Source organism: Heloderma suspectum, chromosome 2 (assembly GCF_057233095.1).
Source record: "Heloderma suspectum isolate Gila_16-S chromosome 2, 16-S_ref, whole genome shotgun sequence".
Classification (NCBI taxonomy): domain Eukaryota; kingdom Metazoa; phylum Chordata; class Lepidosauria; order Squamata; family Helodermatidae; genus Heloderma; species Heloderma suspectum.
The window spans coordinates 357,892,248-357,911,732 of NC_139459.1; the positions used below are offsets into that span (position 1 = coordinate 357,892,248).

The window sequence follows — 19,485 nt, forward strand, 5'->3', positions numbered from 1 at the left end:
AGTGTGGTGCGTGGAGGGATGGCAGGGGCAGGGAGAGAGCTAGCAGCCACCAAGGACAGCAGTTCCCTGGGTATGGAGGGAAAGAGAGAGGGACTTTTGGATTTCTGGCCAGGTGTGGACACAAGATGCTACCATACTTGCTTACATGTAACAGCAATTAAAAAAAACCATACAGGAACATCAATGAGCCAATGTGGTATAGCTATTTGAGTACTGGCCTGGAACTCAAGAGACCCAGGTTCTAGTCCCCCCTTGGCCATGAAGCTCACTGGGTGACTTTGGGCCAGTAAACGACTCTCAGCCTAACCAACTGCACAGGGTTGTTAGGATCAAATGGAGAGGAGGACCATGTACGTCACCTTTGGTGCCTTGGATGAAAACTGGGATACACATGTAACAAAATAAATAATTAAGCGACACAATGAGCCAGTTCACGATAGCCACGAGGGAAATAAGCCACAATGGCTTATATCCACCACCATACATGCCAGTTGCATGCCAGCTGGATTTCCCTAATTACCTTCGCTGGCATGGCTTGCTGTGTTGTCTCGAACCGGGTGGCATGGCTTGGAGCGGACAGCAACTCTCAAATACCCCACCCCTTGAGGGCTGCTTGCCCACTCAAACCAGTCATGGCACCCAGGTTTGGATGACATGGCAAGCCACACTAGTGAGGGTAAACAGGGAAATCTAACCAGCACATGTGGTGGCGTTCACAAGCCACCATGACTTGTTAACCCACTGTGATCATGTGAACCAGGTCAGTGACTGGCAAAGGAGAGCCAGCAGCAATGGGAGAAGTACAGCCAATACTAAGATCAGAAGGCACAGGGGAAAAACAAAGGCACTGCAGGCTACTGAGAGACCCTCCATGTATCTCATCTGTCCTGTGCACCATCTACTGAATCTCAAGGGCCACTCTTAAATAGAACGTTCGTCTTCATGGTAAGTTCCCTTTTCTACAGTAGATGGAGGTTATCCTTGAATAGGTTGCTCCTCCGATTCGCCTCAATAGGCAGAGCTTAGGCAAATCAGGGTGGCAAGTATCTTAGTTTTTTAAAATATATATTCTTTCGTTTATTTGGATTGTGCTGACTTTAGGCTGTTTTGTAGTTTTGCTTTAGGCCACTAATGAAGATCTCAGGTCAAAACGCGTTTGGCCAATTTTGTAACAACTTTTAGACATTTTGATCCACGAGGTTGTTGTTGTTTTTAATTACTTGTGTTATTATATATGTTATTGCTAGAACTTGTGTTAAAGAATCCTATGTAATATTTATTTTTTTCTCCTTAACTTAGGTTTTGGTGGCACAGATTTCTGTTATGGACTATTTTTTGCCTTTTGTTTGTTGCACAAGATGAGATTTTTCTCCAGATTCTTGATCGACAGCAGGACATGGATGCTCTTAGATCAATGTGGTACATTGTACTTTGCCCCGCACAACCATATTAGCAAAGATGCTACTGAAAGTATGTGCAGAAAAAGGGTAGATTTTTCTAGTGGTCCCAGATGGAGGATGTAAAACAGTACTATGACCATTCAGGTTGTAGTGCTATAGAACATGCTGAAGATCTCTACAGGAAAAACCATTTGTTGGAACGCGAATGTGCACGTACACACAAGGGCAGAGTTGGAGGAGACTGACATAATCAGTCTGAGGTCTGAACAACAAAAAAGAAATGGAAACCCAAGTGGCAGCCCTACAAGTTAACTAAAGGAGCCATGCTAGTTCTGAAGGTGGCAGAAGCATCTACCCCTCTGCTAGATAGGCAGCAAGCCTGGGCAGAGCCTTGTATGCTTAGGAGATTTGTTGTTGTTCAGTCATTCAGTCGTGTCTGACTCTTCGTGACCCCATGGACCATAGCACGCCAGGCCTTCCTGTCCTGCGCTGTCTCCCGGAGTGTGCTCAACTCCATATTCATTGCATCGGTGATGCTATCTAGCCATCTCATCCTCTGCCGTCTCCTTCTCCTTTTGCCTTCAGTCTTTCCCAGCATTAGGGTCTTTTCCAGAGAGTTTTCTCTTCGCATTAGGTGGCCAAAATATTGGAGCTTCAGCTTCAGTATCTGTCCTTCCAATGAGCACTCAGGGTTGATTTCCTTTAGGATGGACTGATTTGACCTCCTTGCAGTCCAGGGGGCTCGTAAGAGTCTTCTCCAGCACCACAGTTCGAAAGCATCAATTCTTCGGCGCTCAGCCTTCCTTATAGTCCAGCTCTCACAGCCATACGTTACTACTGGGAAAACCATAGCTTTGATTAGACGGACCTTTGTCGGCAAGGTGATGTCTCTGCTTCTTACTATGCTGTCTAGGTTTGCCATAGCTTTCCTCCCAAGGAGCAAGCGTCTTTTAATTTCATGGCTACAGTCACCATCTGCAGTGATCTTGGAGCCCAAGAAAGTAAAATCTGTCACTGCTTCCATTTCTTCCCTTTCTATATGCCAGGAAGTGATGGGGCCAGATGCCATGATCTTCGTTTTTTTAATGTTGAGTTTCAAACCAGCTTTTGCACTCTCCTCTTTCACCCTCAACAAGAGGCTCTTTAGATCTTCTTCGCTTTCTGCCATAAGGGTGGTATCGTCTGCATATCTGAGGTTGTTGATAATTCTCCTGGCAATCTTAATTCCCACCTGTGATTCATCCAACCCGGCATTTCTCATTATGTACTCTGAATTAAATAAGCAGGGCGACAACATACAGCTTTGTCGTACTCCTTTCCCAATTTTGAATCAATCGGTTGTTCCATATCTGGTTCTTACTTACCTCATACAGGTTTCTCAGGAGACAGGTAAGGTGGTCTAGTACTCCCATCCCTTTCAGAATTTGCCACAGTTTGTTGTGATCCACACAATCAAAGGCTTTAGCGTAGTCAATGAAGCAGAAATAGATGTTTTTCTGGAATTCTCTTGCTTTCTCCGTGATGCAGCGAATGTTGGCGATTTGATCTCTAGTTCCTCTGCCTCTTCGAAACCCAGCTTGTACTTCCGGTAGTTCTCGGTTCACATGCTGCTGAAGCCTAGCTTGTAGGATTTTGAGCATAACCTTGCTGGCATGTGAAATGAGCGCAATTGTACGGTAGTTTGAACACTCTTTGGCGTTGCCCTTCTTTGGAATTGGAATGTAAACTGACCTTTTCCAGTCTTGTGGCCATTGTTGAGTGTTCCAAATTTGTTGGCATATTGAGTGCAGCACTTTAACAGCATCATCTTTTAGGATCTTAAATAGCTCAGCTGGAATACTGTCATCTCCACTAGCTTTGTTGTTAGTAATGCTTCCTAAGGCCCACTTGACTTCACTTCCTAGGATGTCCGGCTCAAGTTCAGTGACCGCACTCTCATGGCTATCAGGGACATTCAGATCTTTCCTGTATAGTTCTTCTGTGTATTCTTGCCACCTCTTCTGAATCTCATCTGCTTCTGTTAGGTCCCTGCCTTCTTTGTCCTTTATCATGCCCGTCTTTGCTCAAAACGTTCCCTTGAGATCTCCGATTTTCTTGAAGAGATCTCTAGTCTTTCCCATTCTGTTGTTTTCCTCGATTTCTTTGCATTGTTCATTTAAGAAGGCCTTCTTGTCTCTCCTTGCTATTCTCTGGAACTCTGCATTCAGTTGGGTATATCTTCCCCTTTCTCCCTTGCTTTTCGCTTCCCTTCTTTTGTGAGCTACTTGTAAAGCCTCATCAGACAGCCACTTGGCTTTCTTGCATTTCTTTTTCTTTGGGATGGATTGAGTTGCTGCCTCCTGAACAATGTTACGGACCTCCGTCCATAGTTCCTCAGGCACTCTGTCTATCAGGTCTAATCCCTGAAATCTATTCCTCACCTCCACTGTATATTCATCAGGGATATGATTTAGGTCATACCTGAATGGTTTAGTGGTTTTCCCGACGTTCTTCAATTTAAGCCGAAATTATGCAACAAGAAGATCATGATCTGAGCCACAGTCAGCTCCAGGTCTTGTTTTTACTGACTGTATAGAGCTTCTCCATCTTTGGCTGCAAAGGACATAATCATAATGCTTAGGAGATACCGCTGTTTAATAAGCCAGTCAAAGATCCCTTGAAATAGTTTCTGCCCAGAGAAAGGGTGGAAAGAAAATGCTAAAAACCTTCAGATTCATCAAAACTCTCATGTCCCTTTAATATACACCCTCAAAGTCCTGCACACTCGGTTGGGAGTGTGTGCCAGACTTTCCCTCTTGGGAGTGTTTAGGCTTAGGCACAGAAAACTATGGCTACTCAAAAGCAAACCTTCAAACATAGAATCTAAGAGGTGGTGAACAGACAGGTTCAAAAAACCCCTTGGAAGAATCACTAAGGTCCCTGTGCAGATTCCATCAGGGCTCTCTGTGAACCATCAGAGGGATCAGCAGACCACTCCCACAAGAACACTTTTTATTCCACTCAACCACCAAGATTCTTAGATCGGCTTACAGAGAATATATTTCCAGGTGGACTCAAATACAATGAATGGTTTTCCTCTTGGAAACAAGAGCATTGTCTCCTTATTCTGTCAACTCCAGGATGTATTTGTAGGTCTCTGGGAAGTGCAATTAAGGTGTGCTTGGAGGGGGACCCTGTGATCAGGAAGCATGAGGAACTAGATTTGAGCACTCAGATCACGAGAGCCGAAACCTCACCCATCTTGGCCAATAAGCAAATATCGTAATTACATCTCTGCCCTAACTCCTCAAAGGTGATGAGTGGAAAAGCACGTATGCAAACCTCTGATACGGTTAGTGCCGAGTCTTATAAGCTTGGGATCCCAACTAAACTGTTATACACTGCCTTGATGACTTCCTAGCAGGTAAGGAGGTATATAAATAGTACTATATAAACTAAAGACCTATTTGTTCACCCAGGCTTTTGACAGAATCTGTATTGCTGCAGTTATTTATCTGAGTAAATAACAATTTATTTACTGTTTTATTGGTTTATTGTATGATTATATAGTACCCTAGTTTGGGATTCTTTTGCAATGAAAAGCAGGTAATAGTTTTTTGTAAGTAAGTAAGTAAAACCTTGGGTCAATGTGCTTAGTGCATCTATGTTTTCTGCTCATTCACATATAAATGTGCAGAGAATCTGCAAACTTTGTAACTGAATGGAGAGTTAAAGGGAAGAACTAACAGAAGGCCAGACCTGCCTATCAGGGAAAGAATGAAGTAAATATCCAATAATTCCTCTTGCGGAGACCTAATCAATCATCTGACTGCAGGGTTGAAAGACAGATGGTATCCAAGGAGATACTGGGTTCTTCAGAGAAGATAATAATGTTTTGCCTTGAACCCGCAATATGGAGGAAGAGTTACACATATTAAACCACAAGTGAGTTTTATACAATAATCTTCTTCAATGCCTTAAAAACTTCTCCACCTAGGTGAACCCTTCTCCATGATGACAGGAGATTGTCATCCAGTTAGGAAACTGAAATTCCTATCAACCCTGCACTTAAACTGCTGCCTAAAGGGACCTAAGGAACTTGGTTCCTTTAAAGGGTTTGGAAGGCTTCTCATCTTATGTAGGGAACAGAGGAAGGAGCTGCTTCTTGTTCTTGATTCTATTATAACATTTTCAAAGACTCTCCAAATGGAGTATCTGCCAAAGAAAAGAGTAAAAATAAATCAATCTCAGACTTGAAGTATATACTCCATATATTATAACTGTACATTTAATCTGATCTTATCTGCTGCAAGGATGCAGGCAGGAAAATGTATAGTCTTGTATCCATCATCATGGACAGAAGCCTTCGCTAACTTGCCTAGACCTTACATAGACTAAAGTCCTGGTGAGGTGCACATTCCAGGAGTTTCTTATGCCAAAGGCCTGAAACCCAGCTAAAAGAAAATACAACAATACCATCTTAATGGCTAAAGCAGAGTTTTAGCCTCAACTTTGGAACCAGAATGCTAGGAACCAGTATAACTACAGGATCATCCACTAGGACAGCGGTAGAGAAGCCTTGAACTCCTCACAGAATCATAAGGTAATTCTATTTATGCTATATGCTACCTCTAGCATCAGAGGCTATATGTCTATGTACACCAGTTGCTAGGGAACGTGGGCCGGAGGATACTGTTGCACTCATGTCCTGTTTGTGCATTTTCCGTGGGCAGCTCATTGGCCACTGTGTGAACAGAATGCTGGACTAGACGGACCCTTGGTCTGATCCAGCATGGCACTTATGTTCTTATTTTTTAAATCACAGCCATCTAGAAGAGCTAACAGGCTCTTCTGCTGTTGCCCTTGGAACCTCCCCCTAAATCCCAGGGTGAGAGAGAGGTGCAATCCCCAAAACAGAACGAACTGCTTCTCCTGTTCTAGCAGCTTCAGAGAAAAAAGGTAGGAAAGTTCTCAGCTAGGAGGGAACTCCATTGCCTCTGCCCAAATAGCTCACTGTCCTTTCTGTTTCTTGGGGATAGGGAGTATACAACTCTTCACAGGAAAAAGGTTCTGGAATTCTTTAGCTTCCTTGTTTCTGAGGGAAGAGGGGCTCCAATAGTCTCCACAGAAATAAAGTAAGAGAACTCTTTGGATTCACCAGCGAGTTCTCTACCCCTTGCATTTCTCAGGGGGAGAACAGGTCTGGTACAGTTAACCTGTGTATATTTACACCAATATGGAATATCTTGGACAGGTTGACAAGTTTTGAGGGGGTTTCCTAGTAACACCCCGACTTTGTGGAGACACTTTTCTTCCATCTTCTTTCTTTGCCGCACAGAAGGAAATGGTGCTTCCTGCCTTTTCCTGGGCCATGCCCCAGGGATGCCAGGCACCTGTTCCAGCTTCTTCACCAGCTCCTCAGTCATATCTAATAATAAAAAATTCCAAGTACAGTGCTTTCCCATTGATGATGGTAGTGGTGGTGGAGATTCCTGCCCCCAGGCCCTCCACACGTAGCCTCAACCTCTGGCTCTCTTTCATCCTCAGATGCAGCAGACTGGTGCCTGCTTACAATGACCACCCTTCTATGCAAGGGCCCGGTGTCATGTGGGCACATCTCCTGAGAACTGGCCAGATCCCCAGGCAACGAGACAGATGTACCGCTATGGCTGGACTTTGCTCCTTGGGCAGCAGTCGTTTTGAGATTATAACCCCAACTGCAAACTGCCCCAAACCTTCTCAGAAAATTCCTCCAAGGAGTCTGGTGATAATGCTGGGCTGTCTTTTCCTGCTTGGACAGGGAACATCACAGCTGCGGTGTGCATGGTCCACTCTGAAACTCTCCAGCTTTTCTCTCTCTCTCTCTCTCTCTGTTTTTTAAAAGTGGCTCTCTTTCCAAAACTGAAAACATAAGAAATATGGCAGAGCTCTGTCAACACCTGTCCTAAGCTAGGCAGGACTGGAACTGGGTGGGGCTTTTGCCCACATAGGAAAGTACATACAGGTCTTCTTTGCATATACCCTGCCTGTTTGAGCAAGTGGGAGGAGCAACCCATTCAAGGATATCCTCCTCACTGTAGGAAAACATTTCACTTATAATGCAGCAGCTAGGAGTCTACCAGATTAATTCAAAGCCTCCAATTTGTGCTGTATTTCTACCATAATCAGGTCTATTTTCCCTCTCTTCTTTAGTGTGTTGCCTTTTTCCCCACCCCTTCTTCTCACTATCTACTCCTCCCTCCCAGAGCAAGGAAAAATCAGATTCTCATCTTTTACATTTTTAATGTATTTTATTTTTAAAAAGAAAAAAAGCCCCACAAAATCATGACATTCAAGTTGGTTACTGAATTTGTCTGTCACAGTCTGTGTTTCTGGGAAGTAACAGAAATTGTTTATTATTAATTTAAACCACACACCAGAAATGAGACTAAAAATCAGGCTGGAGGGTGACAAAGAGTAGTCCACAGGGGACATCACCAAAAACAAAGTATGAGCAGCCTTCACTGGGGTAAAGGGAGTTATCAGGGAAAGACCCTGGGCACCTGGACGCAGAAGATCAACGGATAGTTTTGACTGGGCTCTTGAAATTGCTGGCGGCCTGAAGCTGCAGCTGGTAAGCCATGGGGTGGATCTTGAATCCATAAAGTCTGGAATAGAAATGTCAAGGGGTGAAAATGGAATGAGAGGAAGAGAGGAAAGGCCTGCCCAAACAGCCACCAGATATTTCAGTTAAGAAGATGTATAGACTTCAAAGTGAACACCCACTAGAAACATGTGACAGTGAGGAGTCTCAGTCTCTCTCTTAAAAAAAAACAAATGTTTTTGTTGTTGTTTTTAGAACTGTTAAGTCAGAAATAGGAGACAGCCTAAAGCTATATCTACATGCCTTTGGGGAAGGGGAGAACTGCTGAAGAGTTCCAAGAACAGCAAAAAAAGAAAAAAAGGCTCAATCCCTACTGACTGCTGGACTGATTCAAGAGGGAAGAAAACATTCTGTAGAACTAATTATTAATACAGATGCTAGCTACCCTTCTCAAGAGGGGAAAGAGAGGAAACCTGGAGCAGGACTCCAGAACTTCACTAAAACTATGGGAAAAACTAGAGAAAATTTTGTAGTCACTGAAATGAAGCCCTGTCTAATCTCAAGAGCAGGAGGTCCACAGCATCTGCAAGCTGAGAGACGTGCCAATTCAAATTGGAGATTGACTGTGCTGTATTAAGGTTGGATTATGCTGCCTCTCAAGGACTGCTCAGCACAAGCTCATGCAGTACCCCTGAGCCACATGCAGTTTCTGAGACGGGATTCCCTTCAGCTTTCCCACTGCTGGAAATGCTGGGCAGGTGGCCATCTCAGAAGCAGCATAGAACTCTCAGGTGTGCTGTGTTGTGCCTGGCCTGCATGATTTCCTGAGCAAATTTTTGGGAAGAAGGACAGCCCAATCTGAACACAATATAAAGTTAGATGCCACTTCTGAGCCAGGCTGCCTCAACCTTCTCAGTGCTAATTGGCAAGGCCCTGCAGGCCTTAGCAATAATGCTGAGGCCTCTGGGTCATCTTCCTATTCCAGCACTGGAGTGAGTGCCAATGAGCAGGGAGGGGCAGCTGAGACTGGCACTGGCCCAGTCAAAAGGCAGTTCTGTTTTCAGGCTTCCATCCCACCGCTAAAGGAGAGGTTGCCCCAAAAGCGCTTCATCTCAGAAACCCCTGGCACATCCTTGCCCTCAGGACAAAGAGGATCAGTCAGAGGGCAGGATCCTCCTTGGCCAAAGTGTGTGGAGGGAGATGAGTGGCACGAGTGACATCATAGCTGGCTATGTCTGGCCCCCAAGCAGCATAGCTGGGGACGGTATTTATAACATGCACCTAATGGAAATAGCAAGAAAATCTAAATCTGGGTAGCTGAATTTCACAGCAGGGAAGAAAAGCCTAAACCTATATTCTCCATACTCTCCTGGATCATTTCCCCCAACATCTTTTGAGAGGCTCTTACCTGGGCACAAACTGGTTGGCTGGCCGCTTCGGCCGATACTCGGGGTGCACCATGAACAACATGTGAGGGAAGCCAGTCCCAAAATAAGCCCCATCTGTATGATGGTGACGGGAAGATTTGGGGGTGTAGACATCCATGCACTTGGGGCAGTACAGCTTGACCATGGCCTCCCCTGGGATATCAGATAAGCCTAAGAGTGAAGAAGGCGGCAAAAGTTTAGAAATGAGGTGACTCAAAGAAGCCAGACAATCTGACTTCTGATAACAGCCCCATCAACCTGGCTTCCAGCATCAATCCCAAGATCATTTTGCAAGCTTTTTGAGCAGGCTAGAATTCAACAGTATAACTCTGAAAGAGACTACTCAAAGCTCTCAGCCTTAAGTCTTTATCTGTCCTGATCCTTTCTAGTTCACTAGATTTTTCTTGAACTCCTCAATAATTGTGACATGTACTTCAACTTTAGACCGTTCCCATTAGCTTCCAACCCCATCCATCCCAATATATACATGCTCACCAATGGGCAGCATAGGCTGATTCTCACAATAAACTCGAGGACAGTAGCCAAAGTCTCCCTGCTGGTATTTTTCAAGCTAGGGAAAAAGGAAGGAAGTGTTAGCAATAGAAACTAGATAATTCCATAATGTGAAAAAGAGGCAACGTAAAAGTACAACTGGTTGGCTCAGAAGCTCAATCACCTATAAAACTTTCCTATCTAGCACTGGCCAGTTAAGCCAGCCATCAAGACAATATTGTGGTATGGTGGTTGGAACCAATGTCACTCTGGCAGCTTCCCATGGGCTCTCCATAGGAGCTTTCTCAAACAGCTTTTTAAAAGGTTGAAAAACCCTTTCATCTCCCCCCTGGAATTGAAAGGGGGGGCAAGGCAGCATCTGGATAACACCTTGGAGAAAAGTACCCCCCACGAGATAATGGAGGGGCTGGATTCCAGGATTATCTCCCCAGAGCTTTACCAACGCAAAAAGCTGTTCTGAAACTCCCATTTCATAGGAGAAAACAGGGCTGATGTGTTCCATAATAATATATGCTTTAAGAAATATCAACAACTCCTGAGGGATGATTTAAGAAATATTAACAATATTTGAGAACATCTGAGGACCTGCAAGATCTGTTTGAGAGAAACATGACTACACCGAGGGGAAGAAAGGGGCTGGCATCACTGCCAACTCCCCCCCGTACCTCCTGTGTCAAAAGTTTCGAAAACAGAAAATACAGGGGAATTATTTACTTTATCTTTACTTTACTTTATAAAGACTTTATCTTCGCAATTTATGAAGCAAGTCAAAAGGTTGGATTTAATCCAAAATTCCATCACCGCCGTGCAAGGAGTTGTGGATTTAATTAATGAATGGCAAAAAATGGAGATGAAAATTAACAACCTAGAAGATCGAGTGGTGGGGAATGAAGCTACGACACAAGTTTTAAACATGTCTCTGACAGAACTTCTCAACTGGAGGCCTTCACGCGAAGATCCAATGTATGTATTATTGGGATTAAAAATTTGTCTAATGATGTAAAATTGTCTATTTTTGTAGATAAACTTTTGCATGAGATACTGCCTATCCCATTTGATTATTTACTTAATATTGAGCAGGCATTTCATGTGCCAAATGCTAAAGGGACTGACTATACGATCATAGTCCAATTTGCAAAAGTCTCCACAAAGAATTATATCCTGCATTATAGAGGATATAGAGGGTGGCAAGAGAGGGTGGAAGCCTTTCCTGGAAACAAGATAGAGTTATGTTATTTCCAGACTACATCAAAGAGGTGGCGAATAAAAGAAAGCAATTTATGAAAGCGAAAAATATGGCAAAACAAATGAACTTACAATATTATTTAAAATATCCTGCTACACTGTGTATTGTGTCTGAAGGTCAGATGAAGAAGTTTCTAAATCATGAAATGGCGGAGGCATGGCTGAACGTAAAAATGCGTGAGATTTCTGTTACAACTGCATGAACTGGAATCTTTAAACAAGCTTTGTTAACTGTTTGTGTTTAGTTTACATCAGCAGTCCCCAACCTTTTTGGGACCAGGGACCGGCCCGTGGAAGACAATTTTTCCATGGACCGGGGCGGGGGGGAGATGGGACCAGGCCACAGTAGGGGTGTGGGAACCCCCTTTACCTTGGGTCCGCGGGGGGGGGATCCGCCCCCCCCCAAATCCTCGTAGGCCCTGGACTCACCGCAGAGCTGCCAGCCAGCTCCGGCCGGGGGAGGACTTCCGGCCGCTGGGATGCAAATGGCATCAGCGTAGCGGACGCCATTTACGTCCCTGTTCTTTGCAGTAATAGGCTATTACTGCAAAGAACAGGCTCCGGCCAGGGGTGGACTTCCAGCCGCTGGGATGCAAATGGCTATTACTGCAAAGCTATTACTGCAAAGAACAGGGCCGGAGCCAGCCGGCAGCTCTGCAGACTCGCCGCAGAGCGGAGGCAGCCAGGGCCAGCGAGGATTCCGGGGCGGGGGGGTGGAGGGAGGGATAGCCTCCCCCCCGCCCCCGCGGATCCAAGGTAAGGGGGGGTTCCCACACCCCTACTGTGGCCCAGTCCCTAACAGGCCACGGATCGGGACCGGTCCGCAGCCCGGGGGTTGGGGACCCCTGGTCTACATGATCCAGGTTAGGTCAGAAGATAAATGATTATACATATATTCGTTTATTCTTTTATCTTTCTTCTTTTCTTGCTTTTCTTTTTGTTCTTGCTTTTCTTTTTTTATTTCAAAATAGATATGATATGCTGTATTTAAATTTTTTGTTTGAAGGGTGTATTGTGTATATGCATTTATATATCTAATATAAAATATATTACTGATTGTTGAAGGTGTATTTTAAGTTTTATTATATAACACTATATTTTTTAATTATTATTATTATTATTGGCTATTGGGAATGAACGTAGACCTGTTTCTTTGATATAAGATTGATGAAATGATATTGAAATGTAAGGTTGTTTATTAAACTGTAAGATTGTTAAGGTTACAGATATAGTTTTTTAAATAGAATGGCATCGGAGGCCAGGCTGGTACTGGAGTTTAAATTTAAATTTAATCCTTTAAAGGAGAGGGGGAGGGAAGGGGAAAGAATTTTATTTTCTTTTTATCTACTTCCTTTCCTCCTTTCTTTTCCTTTTTTTTCCCTTTTCCTTTCCTTTTTGATATTGTGGTGTCCTCATTAGAATATTGTATTGCTGGGAAATTGTAGTATTGATCAGGTTGCTCGTATTTTGGGTATTTCATTTATAAAGATAAAAGAAAAATATATTCATAGAATCATAGAATAGTAGGGTTGGAAGGGGCCTACAAGGCCATCGAGTCCAACCCCCTGCTCAATGCAGGAATCCAAGTCAGAGCATCCCTGACAAATGGCTGTCCAGCCTCGTCTTAAAGGCCTCCAGTGTGGGAGAGCCCACCACCTCCCCAGGTAATTGGTTCCATTGCCGTATTGCTCTGACACTCAGGAAGTTTTTCCTGATGTTCAGCCGGAATCTGGCTTCCTGTAACTTGAGCCCATTATTCCGTGTCCTGCACTCTGGGATGATCAAGAAGAGATCCTGGCCTTCTTCTCTGTGACAACCTTTCAAGTACTTGAAGAGTGCTATCATATCTCCCCTCAGTCTTCTCTTCTCAAGGCTAAACATGCCCAGTTCTTTCAGTCTCTCTTCATAGGGCTTTGTTTCCAGTCCCCTGATCATCTTTGTTGCCCTCCTTTGAACCCTCTCCAGCTTGTCTGCATCCTTCTTAAAGTGTAGTGCCCAGAACTGGACACAGTACTCCAGATGAGGCCTAACCAGTGCTGAGTAGAGGGGAACTAGTACTTCCCAGGATTTGGAAGCGATGCTTCTATGAATGCAGCCCAAAATAGCATTTGCCTTTTTTGCAGCCACATCACATTGTTGGCTCATATTCAGCTTGTGATCGACGACAATTCCAAGATCCTTCTCGCTTGTAGTGTGGTTGAGCCACGTATCCCCCATCTTGTAACTGTGCATTTGGTTTCTTTTTCCTAGGTGCAGAACTTGGCATTTGTCCCTATTAAATGCCATTCTGTTGTTTTCTGCCCAGCACTCCAGTCTATCCAGATCACTTTGAATTTTGTTTCTGTCTTCCAAAGTATTAGCTATCCCTCCCAATTTTGTGTCATCTGCAAATTTGATCAGCATTCCCTGCACCTCCTCCTCCAAGTCATTCATAAAAATGTTGAAGAGCACTGGGCCCAGGACTGAGCCCTGCGGTACCCCACTCGTTACCTCTCCCCAGCTTGAGAAGGTCCCATTGATAAGCACTCTTTGAGTCCGATTCTGTAGCCAACTGTGGATCCACATGATCGTTGTTTCATCTAGCCCACTTCGAGCAAGTTTGCTCATCAGGATATCATGGGGCACTTTGTCGAAAGCTTTGCTGAAGTCGAGGTATATGATGTCTACAGCATTCCCACGGTCTACAAGGGAGGTGACTTGATCAAAAAATGAGATCAGATTTGTCTGGCAGGACTTGTTTTTGACAAATCCATGTTGGCTTCGAGTAATCACGGCATTGTTGTCAAGGTGCTTCCAGATGGATTGCTTTATGATCTGCTCCAGAATTTTCCCAGGGATTGATGTCAGACTGACTGGTCTGTAGTTCCCAGGTTCCTCCTTTTTACCCTTTTTGAAGATAGGGACAACGTTAGCCCTCCTCCAGTCATCTGGCACTTCCCCGGTCCTCCATGATTTCTCAAAGAGAATAGACAGCGGTTCTGAGAGTTCTTCTGCCAGTTCCTTTATTACTCTAGGATGCAGTTCATCTGGCCCTGGAGATTTGAACTCATTCAAAGTAATGAGGTGTTCCTTGACCATATGCCTGTCGATCTCAAGCTGCAATCCTGCCCCTTCAGCCTGTACTTCGCCTTTGCCAGGGGGGTCATAGACCCTCTTTTGGGAGAAGACTGAGCCAAAGTAGGAATTGAGCACCTCTGCCTTTTCTTTGTCATCTGTTATCATTTTGCCATCCTTATTTAATAGCTGAACAACCATTTCTTTCCTCTGCCTTTTACTATTCAAAAAGAAAAAGAAAATATTGTGGTATGGATTAATGTTCCTTTCCCTCTTCAGGTTTCATTGCCTCTGATCTGGAATTAGTTGCCTCAGAGCATTAAGGAATAAATTATAGGGCGACTACACAACAGCACAGACACTCACCATTTGGGCAATGCCACGATTTGTGAGGATGTAGCGGGCATGAATGAGCCCATAGAGCATTTCAGCTGCCTGCTCAATCAAGTCACTCTGGTTAGGATTGTCCTCAAGCTCCTCGTCTGCAATAGGAGAGGAAAGACAAAAGCCCATTAAGGAAAGGAAGACAGTATCTTACAACAACGCCGCAGTGGCACTGATAGAGAGGAATAAAGTTTCTAGTCCAGTGCTGAACTAACATCTGATATGAACAGCTTCTCAGGCCACATTATACCTCAATGCTGGTACTACACATGTACAATACTATCTCAGTTTCCCTGTCTTTTACTCCCTTCCTACCACATCAAATTCTAAATGTACTCTACAATACAATTTAGCGACAAAATATATTCACTACTTTTGCCAGATTTACAGTATATTTGAAAAACAAGTATCAGAAACATTTGTTTTTCAAATACTACATAGGCATCTATATCATTTCTCAGGTACACTAAAGGGGCATCTTGAGAAGGAGAGGCAGAATATAAGTTAACTAAACAGTCTTTATCACATCTCACTTCTAAATAGCCTCTACTTATCAACTGAAAAGCAAAATTTGTGAAGTTTCCAAGGTAAGATGTTTCAAAAATAAAGAATATAACTAGACCAATAATTTGTATTATTCCTACTCCTTGCAAATTCTTAACCACTGCTCTTAGGGAGCAATCCTATGTCTCTGGAGAGTATCCCAGGGACCACAGGATTCTTTGGAGTCCCCTCTCCAAAGCCGTAGACACTGCTACAACCTCAGAAGGGGAACTCCAGAATCCGATTCCTCCCCTCACAGATGCCATAGAAAGAACTGCGCCAGCTGCTCTCCAAGGTAGTAAAAGCAGCCTCTGAGGACCTGGGAGAGGTCTGAAAGGGGGTGTTCTGGCAGGCGGGGAGAGGCCAGGATATGATGTTTCCTATGATTTCTCCAACCCCAGCCCCAGTCCTCTCCCCAGCAACACAACTACGCAAGACTGGCTCAAAGACCCATCTAGAGGAAAAAGGAAAAAAAGGAGGATGGGCAGGCAAACATTGCGTCAGTCACTCATCACATACTGCTGGCAGCAGCCTGGCAGGACAATGAATACTTGGAAGCCTCAGAAATTGGAGGCTTCAGTCTAACAAGGGTGCATCCCATAGGACTGTGCCCTTAAAGAAGTAAAGTCTTTACTTCTAATTCTACGCACCCACATTCTACACACACTAATGCCAGAGAAGAGAACATAGGGTGTACCTAGCCAGGGCCAGAAACACAATCAGTGGCCACAGGGTGGCCCTTAGGGGGGGCTTCCACCAACCTAGAACACGTATATCTTGGGACGGCTAGTCTTTTATCACATGATAGGAATTTATATAGCACAATATAATATTATACAGCACAATATATTATTATTAGCCAATTGGTGCTCCTGTTTATCTTCATAAAGGATAGTTGTCTGAAAGCCTGGCTGTATAATACTATAAGGGATCATTGATTTGAAACAACTTCCTATTAAAAAAATCCCCAAGAGAGGATTAGTTAACTACAACTCTAAAATCTTCTCATCTTTCATTAAAAAATTCATTGTGCACAGCACTCAGACCTTTCAAGTGCTACCTCCAATTCTACAACCTAGAAGCCCATGGGTACTGGACACGTGAAGGTGCTTCCGAGAACATGCCCAGCTAGCTCTGCTCTCCAGACACCGATACAAGTGCTGGCCACACACCCCAGCTAGGCATACATCTATACATGCATAGGACCCATTCAGACCGATGCCAACTGCGCATAAGCCGGGGGTGGCGGCACACATTGGCATATGGGGGCAGGGCTTGTCAGACATTTTTTCAGAAGCCTGTTCATGCATTCAGTACCTACAGATACAGAGGGCATGAACAGGGCTATGGTTAGCTCCAAACCACATTGATGTCAAGTGATCCAAGAAATGATCACCTTCAATATATCAAGAAATACCATCTCTCACCTGGTTCCAAATCAAGAATCATATCCAAGGCCTGGCGATAGTGGGGAACTTGCTCATTGAGACCAGTTAAGTTGAACTTGTCTTGGATGTAGTCTTCATCCACCTAGAACAGACACAAAATACTGGAACCTTGGATCAACCAAATGAGCCATCCTGATTTCTCAAATTCCCTCAAGTCATTTGAGAAATCAAACTCCCTCAATCCCAAGAAGTTCTACCAAGTAACTTACCTCCTAAAATATACCACAACTCCTGATTAACCTATGAGAGCCTTCCTCCCCACAGGAAACCTAGGAGTCCCTGTCCAAAGCCAACCTCCTCCCTATTGCATATTCTAGTGGGGGAAATCACATTTCCTGGCTCCCAGCACCTCCCTGGCAAAGCCCACATATGCCTTCAACAAGCTCTTCTTTCCAACTCACCTCACAGAAGAACTCATTGCCACGCAAGCCACAGAACCAGGAAATCCAGGATACTTCCTCAGAGCTACTCATCTTCCCGTCCTCTAGAGACAGAGAGGGGCATGAACATCCACAGTTTTACCACCACTCACCAATCAGCTCTTCTCACTCTTCCATTTACACCAGAAACGACTCCTTTGTGAAATACTGCCCTTTCAAAGTACTTCTGAAAGCCTTGTGATTTTCAGCCACTTCTCCATTCGGTTCCACGCTGAGATAAAAACCACTCTCTTGTAGGTATACATGGGGACCAGTGGCAGGGAATGCCATAACCTGCTCCCTTCAACTCGAACGGAATCTCTCTAAGAATTCTCTTTGCAGAATAGCTTGGCCTCTATCCGCACCCTACCTTTTAGCAAAAAATAAACGGACGACACAACTCTTCCTCCCCTTCCTGTTTTTTTTTTTTTTTTTTTTTACCCGTGGCAGAGACATCCCCATGCCCTCCCTTAACCTTGTAGAAGCGGTTCCATTGCCTAAAATTCCTCCCCTCTACTTTCTGCAGAATAGCTCAGTAAATCGACACCCCAATAACTTACCCCAGGGGGCACAATTGCCTCAAGGAGAGGAACACGGGGTGCAAACAAGCGTTCGGACCTCTAAGGCCTCTGCCAGCTTCAACTGCGCACGCGCTACTCCCGCCGAAGGAAAGGCTTCACGGGATTGTAGTGCTTCAGAATAAGGATCGAATGATCAAACAGGAGAGGAGAAACTGCAAATCCCAGAGCGCAACGGCGAAGGAAGTTAAAAGACCGTGCTGTGCCGTGAAGCACGGTGGGATTCGTAGTCCAAACGACCTTTAAGCCTCAACACCTTTGAAAAGAACTGGTATACTTGCAAAACTACCATTCCTAGACCATCAGAGAGAGGCATCTGAGTGACCATAGACGAAGGAAAGCCTTTCTCTCGCGTGCTAACTCTGCGAGTGCATTGTGGTAAATGTAGTCCAAGTATGCCTCCTTGGACGGATAAACATGGCTAAACTTTTTGAGAATAGTTGTCCGGAGTTCGTAGAAACGTAATCTGCACGGGGTGGGGGTTTTAAGGATCCCCAGTGCCGACTATCGCCCATGACCAAAGAATCAGACTTGTAGTCCCAGTTGCAGCTTTCTCATACAAATAGCGGAGAGGAGGGGCGATCGGCGCCGCGGCGCGGAAGGGGGCTTAACCCTTTCACCCCCGCGCTGTTTGCCCGATGAAAATCACCTTGAGCCCCTGCTTGCCCCGACTGAAGAAAACCTAAGAGCATACATAGCCTATCGAATGAAAACTGGATCTCGCGGGCGGGGGGCAAACGGAACAGGACATATCTTTATAGTCCCAGGGGGAATGGGAAGACAAATAAAGAGTTAAAATAGTTCAATGTCCCAGCAGGATGCAAATTAGACGGCAAAAAGTAATTTTATCCACAGAACGGGGTGCAAAAGTTGGAAGGGGCCGAACTGACAGTAGAATGCGAAATGCAGAAAGAGCGGAGGAAGGCCTGGCGTGCTGCGGTCCATAGGGTCACGAAGAGTCCGACACGACTTAACAACAAAAATCCTATACAGGTCTCCTCAGAAGTAAGCCCAGTTAAGTGGGGCTTACTCCCAGGGAAGTGTATATGGTGATTGCACTAACTGCTCTTTCGTGAAGCAGTCAAATTACCGATCTGCCCAGCGGACGGCAGCAGAGAATACAGCCAACTGAGGTCTGAATGAGGACTGATTATAGAAACGGGAAAGAAGGGAGAAAGAAAATTAAGGGCAGTCTTATTCCATGTAGGGAGTAAAAAACAAAGATAGCTGAGCTGGTCGGGGATGGGGAGAATCCAAAATCCACAGCTGGGCAGTATCTTTATTAGGACCCAAGGAAATGCCACAAAAGATCGTGCAAAGAGCAGTGATGCTTGCCCAGCGAGGACCAAGAAAGTCCCCAGCTAGTGCTCTGCCAGCCTTGCTAAGGGAGAGAGCAAAAGGAAGCCTCTGCAGGATTTCCCACCCCAACCCAACCCAACCCCTTAATCAACCAAGATCTCTTCCCCCAGTTTTGTCTTGTCTAAATTAAGCCTTGTTATATTCAGAGTACAACCGCCCTCATGGAGCTTGGTTGTTGACACACGTACATGATCTTCCTGTAAGCCTCTCTTCTGTGCTCTCACTGCATTTCCTAATGATCACACTAGCTATGAATGCATATTTAGCAGGAAGCAGCATTTGAAGAAGAAGAAAGTAGACCAGAAGGAGGTGTATGGTGTAGCCATAGCAACATGGCACCATACCCTGTATCCTGTGCAAGGCCAGTGACTATGGGCAGATATGAAGCGAGGTGAGCTCTGCAGCTTGTGAAGACTGGTTGCCTTGAATGAGCCAGCCACAACCTCTCTGGGATCAGGACTGGCAGAAGAGAGCTCACTTGAAGTGTTATACGGCTGGAATGAGCTTGCTTGAGTGTTGTGGGCACCATTTAGTTAGCGGCTGTATGACGCAC

General features: G+C 44.7%; 1 protein-coding gene across 1 annotated transcript; it reads right to left on the reverse strand.

Annotated features, from left to right (window-relative positions):
- Positions 1–7,643: 7,643 nt before the first annotated feature.
- CSNK2B (casein kinase 2 beta) lies at positions 7,644–17,635 on the reverse strand. Its single transcript, XM_084840984.1, has 7 exons — positions 17,556–17,635; positions 16,978–17,060; positions 16,556–16,658; positions 14,568–14,683; positions 9,885–9,960; positions 9,371–9,560; positions 7,644–8,026 (listed from the first exon to the last, which is right to left on the reverse strand). Exons 2-7 carry the CDS (start codon positions 17,047–17,049, stop codon positions 7,936–7,938), a joined length of 648 nt encoding a protein of 215 aa, XP_084697110.1. The 5' UTR covers positions 17,050–17,060; positions 17,556–17,635; the 3' UTR covers positions 7,644–7,935.
- Between the last annotated feature and the right edge of the window lie 1,850 nt (positions 17,636–19,485).